This window comes from Chrysochloris asiatica, unplaced genomic scaffold, assembly GCF_000296735.1.
Source record: "Chrysochloris asiatica unplaced genomic scaffold, ChrAsi1.0 scaffold00097, whole genome shotgun sequence".
In the NCBI taxonomy this organism is placed as follows: Eukaryota; Metazoa; Chordata; class Mammalia; order Afrosoricida; family Chrysochloridae; genus Chrysochloris; species Chrysochloris asiatica.
In genome coordinates, this window is record NW_006408615.1 from 8,037,244 (window position 1) to 8,044,744 (window position 7,501).

Sequence of the window (7,501 nt, forward strand, 5' to 3'; positions counted from 1 at the left end):
ACCTCATCTTTCACTCGCGGAACAGCTGGTAGTTTCGAACTGCTGACCCTAAGGTTTGCAGCCCGATTTGTACCCACTACGCTACGAGAGCTCCTTTTCTTGGGTAGCAGGACAAATTTTGCTGAAGAAGAAAAGATGGAATGAAACATTTTTAAAATGTAAAGGTGATGATTTTGTCTGCAAACCTTTACTCAATTTACAATAAAAAGTTTAAAAAAAAATTCTATGGGAAAAAAAAAAAAAAGACACTAGGTTAATATCCAACTTTTAGCTCCCGGTGTGGTGCTGTAGGATAAGCACTGGACTGCTAACTGGAAGGTCAGGATATCAAACACACCAGCTGCTTCACTAGAACAGTTCCTACTCTGACTGTAGCTGGAGTTCGCCCTCAGATAAACACGGCAAACTTCAGAAAATGTGGCAAGTGCTAATGTTTTCCCAAGTGTCAGCTCCCCTCCCGTGTTTCCCTGCTGTGTGGTTGGTTACTGTTGAGTGCTGTGGAGTTGGTTCCGACCCATAGCGACCCCGTACAGGGTTTCCAAGGAGCAGCTGGTGAACTTGAACTGCTGACCTTGCAGTTCAAATGACTTTGCAGTCAGTCCAGTGCAGTAACCCACAGCGCCACACCAGAACTCCATCCCTGCTCAGAGAAACAGATGGGACAGTTGGTTTCTGTAAAGACTGCAGCCTCGGATACTCTATGGGGCAGTTCGCCTCTGTCCTGGAATCCATCCCATGGCAGTGGGGCCCCAGTGCATTCAGTTAGATAGTTTTGGGGTTATAGTTTGGCCAGCGTTTATAATTATCATCTGCTGTTTGAGTTTCTTCAACGTGAGTTTGTGGTGCTCTTGTACCAGTTCTGACTCATAGCGGCCTGTGTACAACTGAACACAGCTCTGCTCGGGCCTGCGTCAGCCTCACTGCTGTTACATTTGATTCCATTGGTCAGTCACTGTGCCAGTCCATCTTGTAGAGGGTCTTCTTCGTTTCCAAACATGATGTCCTTCTCCAGAGATTGGTCCCTCCTGAACGTGTCACAGAGTACATGAGACAAAGTCTCATCATTTTTGTCTCTAAAGAACATTCTGAATGTGTTTTAAGGCAGATTTGTTTGTTCTCTGGCCGCCCTGGTCTATAGCAGCCTTCTTTGCTAATGCTGTAACTCAGATGCATTGGTTCTTCTGTGGTCGTCCTTATTTGTTCTCTAGCTTTCACATGCTTAGGAGGTGATAGAAGATACCATGACTTGGGTCTGTCACACCTTCGTCTTCAAACTGACGGCTTTTACACTTTAAAAAGGTGTTTTGTAGCAGATTTTCATTTGATTTCCTGGCTGCTGCTTCCATGGACATTGAAATTGGTATGAGCTGCTTTCCAGAATGGAAGCAAAACTTTCTGATTGTCTGTATTAAATCGCTCATGCTGACATTATTATTTTTTTTTAGACTTAACTTCATTGGGTCTTGTAATAAGAGTTTCAGTTCCGTATGGAAACCTCATGGTTTTGTTTCTTGTTTTCAGTAATTAATGGGCAGCAGGTTTATTTGATTGTTGGCACACAGCACAATGGCGGACTTCCTTGATTTGACTAAAGGTGAGAGAGATATCCATGTAGTCAGGACCCTGGTAACGTAGTGGGTTGTGATCTGATCTGCAAACAGCAGTTCGAATCCACCAGCCACTCCTGAGGGTAAAGATGAGGCTTTCTGTTCCCATAAAGATTTACAGCCTCGGAAACCCTGTATAGGGTCGGTCTGAGTGGGATCTAATGTGACGTCACACCATCACCGCCGCCACCACCAGCACCACGATGTGTGTAGTCATCCTGTGTACTGTTGTAACTGCGGCATTCTGTCTCCTAGCTCTGCCACAGTCTACAGGACGGGCCTGTCCCCGTGTGTCCTCATACCCCATCATAGATAGAGGTCTTCTAAAAGCCGTCTTCTTCAGGCCTACTGGCCTGCTGGGTCCGTCTCACGTAAAGCGAGTAACTGACATCCCATTCCCTCAGTTAGTAGATAAAGCCTTGTTGTGAATTTTCTGCATTAAAGACATAGTAATTGGGGGCTGTTTTAACACTGAGGTTTACTATGGATGTAACACAGAGCCGGTCAAAACAGAGGCCCGGCTGTTGCTATGTAGTGGGCAGAGGGTGAACTGCTAAGACCAACTGCTCATCTTCCATACCTGCACCCTATCAGCTCAGAATCCTCAGCCCCCAAATGTGAATGTGGGTCATATCCTCTCTGGGTTGCATTGTTATGGAAACCAGTAGATGACTGCCTTACCACCCTTTTCTGGGAAAAGCCAAGGCATCGAGGGTACCAAGCAGAAGAAAGACAGAACCAGTACTGTGAGGAGCTTTGCTGGGGTTTGCGTTGGCCGCTTGTGTCATTCTGCCTAAATCACTGAAAGAGTCGTAGGGTGGCACTGTGGGATGGCCGCTACCCACAAGGTCGGTGGTTCAATCCCACCAGTCGCTCCTTGGAAACCCGGTACCGGGTCGCTGTGAGTCGGAACCGACTTGATGGCGCTTCACAACAACGGAGTTGCTGAGTAGCAGGCTTCCTTAGCTCACTGAGCCGGTCCCTGCAGGATTGGCCCATCAGGAGTGGAAGCCTGTGTCATTTGTTGAGTTGTCTCCGTTGTTCTCATGTTTACTTTTGTTTCTGAAATGATTCTTTTTTTTTTCTAATATGTTCTTGAGTTCTGATATCTAAAATAATGAGTTTTTCTAAATCTGATACCTATGGTTCTACCCTGTTTCCTGTGGTTTTAAAATGATGAATCTATAAGCCAGAGAAACAGTTATGCGCTCAATGGTTAACTTAAAGGTAGGCGGTTCTAATCCACCCAGAAAGCCTCAGAAGAAAGTCCTGGCAGTCTGCTTCTGACGGGGCACAGCCCTGAAACCCTTTATAGCAGCTTCCCTTGTACACGTGAGTCGGAATCAATGCCACAACACTAGCACTGGGTAGCTAACATGCTAACCGGACGTCCTCTGACGGCTGTCTGGTCACGTTAAGCGCATGCAGCATCTTACCCTCATTCAGCGCTCTGGCCTAGACACTGCTCTCCCCTCTTTTGCAAAAGGAAACACTGAAGGACAGGGTTGCATAGCTACTAGCCAGTTAGAACCAACCCACCCAGCAGATGGTAACGACCAACTGTAGCCAAAATATCAACCACCTCCTATTTGAACGCACTGCGGACCCACTGCCATCGAGCTGACTCTAGTTCATATGGACCCTGTTGCGCAAAGGAGAACTGCCCCAGAGGGTTTGCAAGGCTGCGTGTCTTTGCAGAAGGAGAACCAGCTAGCAAACACAGGTGGTCCAATTGCAGTCCTGTCACCTTTGTACTGTGTTGACTTCGGAGCCCACAATGAGAAATGTTTTCCTTGGCCCTCCAACCTGGAAGCCCAAGGGCAGAGCAGCACTCTAGATTGCCTCCGTGGTTGTGGAATGAAAATTGTAAACTGACAGGTATTTTAGCAATATTTGTTTTCTGCACGATGATTTTCATGTTTTTGGAAGATCATCTCGAGGGACAAATCATGTAGAGATGTATTTCACCTGCTTGCATTTGCTCTGAGAAGTTCACCTTCATAATCAAGCACATGATTCCACAGATGTCTGTAGATACATTCCCTTCTTGAATATGAACTCCTGAATTTCTGGTATTTATGAATTATGAAAGCTAAGGATAAAATTTGTTAGTATATGCTGTTTTTTGGAGGAAATGTACTATACAAGGACTCATTATTGAGAGCAATTTATAGTTTGGAGGGGGCCTGGAGTGGCGCAGTGTAGTGCTTGACCACTAGCAGAATGATTAGCGGTTCGAACTCATTCAGAGCACCTCAGAAGAAATGCCTGGCAGTCTGTTTCTGAAAAGTCACAACCTTGAAAATGTCAAGGAGCACATGCGGGGGTCACATGAGTCGGCAGTGACTCTGCACCAACTCACAGCGGCCACCACGGTCATAGCTTTGATGCTGTCCTTCTGTCTGTTAGTAAGTCTAGTTCATACAGTAACAGCAGCCCATTACGTCTGACTTCGCTGCATCTCCAACAATACTGATTTTCTTAGTATCTTGCCTATTTCTGTTTTTGTTATGTGTGTGTTCTTAATAAACCACCACTACCCCAGGTATGTGTTGTTGTTGTAGGCCATGAAATTAGTTCTGACTCATGGCCACCCTGTATAGGGTTTCTGAGGAGCGACTGGAGAGCATGAACTGCTGACCTTGTGGTTCAAACCGACCGCTCCTTACGACCGCCATAAGTTAGAATCAACTCGACATAGCGTGTTGTAACCACTCACAACAGTGAACTCCCTGAGGGCAGCCTCGGACCACCTCTTCATCCTCCCGTCCTCACCGGCTATTGAAATGGGGTACATGTGGGTTTATGTAAATGGTTATGTATTCCTGGGAGTCGTCATCAGCCATCAGAGTGCCAGTGTCCCAGAGCACAGTGAGCAGAGGGGTAAGTCCAGAAGCTTGGACTGGCCCTCTGTGTGCAGGCCCCCATCACATCCCTGTCTGTGACTTCACTTCCTTGCCTCTCAGTGCAGGTCTGCCCGCCCTGAGTCCACTGCAGCTTGTCTGACCTAAATTTCCATGTTTCAAATGTCTGGACCGCTAAGGCCAGCGAATTCTAGTTCTAAAGGATTGGCGTTGTGATGTACTCAGTAGCCCAGAGAGGCTACCCTGGGATGCACAGAGGTAGTAAAATGAAATTCCAGATGACTGACAGTTTGCTAACTGTTAGCTGAGTAGTTATAAGTGTGCTTAATTTGTCTGAAGCTTATTTGCAGACATTTTAGGAAATAAATCTGGGAAACCATTTGTGATTTTGCCATCAACTTACAGAAAGAAAATAGCTGTTTTTTAGATGGAATCTATTCTCTTCATTGTGAAAGTAATACATGCTTGTCGCAAAAAAGCCAGGAAACACAAAAAGACAAAAGCACAAAATAACACCCCCCTGCATGTCTTATCACTTGAATCCCTTCCATTGTATTCTTTTTGGTGTATTTTCCTTCCAGATACATTTTCTGACACATGGAGGGATGGAAGGATGGATGGGCGATTGGATGGATGGATGGATGGGTGGGTGTTTAGACAGGCAGATATACAAAATAAGTGTTTAAATGAAAGTGGAATTATGTTCTTCATCCTTCCTTTCAATGACAAAACCACATATATCAAGGAAAACATGTGTGTGATTAAGCTTAAACACGCACATTCACTTTTAACGTCCACTATATAGTGTTTAAGAGGTGGATGGGCCATCATTTATAGAACCAGCGCTCTGTTAATGGCATTTAAATTGTTTCCGCGTTTTCGCTTAGAAACAATGTAGAAAATACCCTTCTCTGCTCGCATTTGTTGAGTGACCCTTTTTCTCCACAAGTGTAGGGTTTTTTGTTTTTTTCTTTTTTTCAATCATAAGGAGCTCCAAGAGTATTCAAGTATCAGATTTTCTAAATCGGACCAGACTAGGTTTTACAATTTTCTTTAACCCGTGCATACCTGACAAATGAAAAATGCTGACTTATTGTAACGGTACTTTTTAATTATCAGAATTTGAGCAGACTTTGAAGCACTGATTGGATTTTTCTAGCTGTTTTTATGTGAATTACCTATTTATCACTGTTATAATTACTTTGGATATTTTGTATTTATCTGATTGGTTCATAAGAACTACTCATGTATTATGAAAATTAAGCTACATTTCCCACATATTAACAATAATTTCTCCATTTTTATTTCAATATTATATATGTGTGTGTTATAACCAAATCAGAATTCAATGTTTATATGATCGGATGTATTGATTTTCTGAATGATTTCTGACTTTAATATTTTTCTTAGAATGGCCTTCCCAAATGAAGATTATATGACTGAAACTCACCAGCTGCTCTGTGGAAACCGTCTACAGGGTCGCTGTGAGTCGGAACCGACTCGACAGCACTTAACAACAACATTAACTTAATTTTCTTCTTCTACTAGTTTTATTCTCTTCATACTATTTTTAATGTATATTCATTTTGCGTCAGCTTTACCGTAGAATAAGATAGCAGTTGTTGTTGTTGTTAAGCACCGTAATTATTTTTATTTTTCCTGAAATAGTTATCTAGCTATTTCAGTACCATTTATCAGATGGGTCATCGTTTTCTTGACTTATTCCAACCGTAATTTTTACCAGCCTGGTGGTTATTAAAAGGAAGCATTTAATAGTGAAAAAGACCTTTGGCAGTGTTAAGATACTAAAGGCTATTTTGTTTTAATAGAGCTCTCAGGGGACAGCCAACAAGTCAAAAAATCTGGCAAAAAGTATTTGCCCACTTCTGAATTATCTGAAGATACTTGGAAACACTGCTCTATTGTTGAAATTCAGAGGTTCTTCTGCCAAGAGGTAAGGAGGTTTTCCTAAAGTTGGAGTTATCCAAAGCATGAACCGAATACAGTAGACAGCTACGGAAAGCCATTAGGTCAAGACATTGTGGCAACATTTATTTTGGGTCCTAGCAACAGCTCCTAAAAGCTTGAGACCTCCTCTGTCTTGCTAATAACAATACATGGATAATAGCGGTTGTTGTTGTAAAGGGCCATCGAGTCAGCGCCAACTCATAGCGACCCTGTATAGGGTTTCTGAGGAGTGGCTGGTTAGCTTGAACCACCGAACTTGTGGTTAGCAGTCCAGTGCTGACCCATCAGTGGCACACCAAGACTCCATACCTGTGTAGTAACAACAGGTTCACTGTCATGAATGAAGTGCTAGTGATGAGTCATTGTTGAGCATCTCATGTACTATGTTAGGAAGCGTGTTGCTGTTGTTGTGTACCGTCGAGTCGGTTCTGACTCGTAGCGACTCTGTATAGGGTTTTCGAGGCGCATTAGTGAGTTTGAACCACTGGCATGCAGTTCAGACCAACTTCTTAGACCAGTGCATTAACCCACAGCCACCACACCAAGACTCCAGTAGGAAGCATGTGGGACTTATATAAAGAATCGGTGCCACTTTGTTATGTGTCATTGTTGTTCGTGGTGAGAATATACACAGTGGCACAGCAGCAGTCCTGCAGTTTCTCCATGTATGATGACGATCTCTGAGGTCTGCACCCATCCTCACCTCCTTCTCTGAGTCGTTCCTCTTCCATTCCCATCTCCTCACTGCCCCTGAGCTTCCTAGCTAATCCTTCAGATTTCTGTTGTCATTTGGGTGCCCACATGGATAGATCTTAAAATTGCACACACATTGCTCAAGGCAGACCTTGTTTACTAGGTCAGCTAAACTGTTTTGGGGGTGTACGAAGAGCAGGGGATCTTTTTGGTTAAAGACTAAAAGTTTGAAGATGATCTCGGGACAGTAGTTTGTGGAGGTTCATCCAGCCTTAATGATTCTGGAAAGTCGAGTCTATGACATTTTTCATTTCTGTTGTGCAGGTTACCCCTTTTCATTGTTGTTGTTGGAGTTGTTGTTAGGTGCCA

The 7,501-nt window shown here is 43.7% G+C and overlaps 1 protein-coding gene across 1 annotated transcript in view; it reads left to right on the forward strand.

Annotated features, from left to right (window-relative positions):
• Window positions 1–7,501, forward strand: part of EFCAB6 (EF-hand calcium binding domain 6) — a 322,393-nt gene that overhangs the window by 89,536 nt on the left and 225,356 nt on the right. Inside the window, 1 exon segment of the mRNA XM_006866905.1 lies at window positions 6,301–6,425. Coding sequence (XP_006866967.1) covers window positions 6,301–6,425 — 125 coding nt within the window.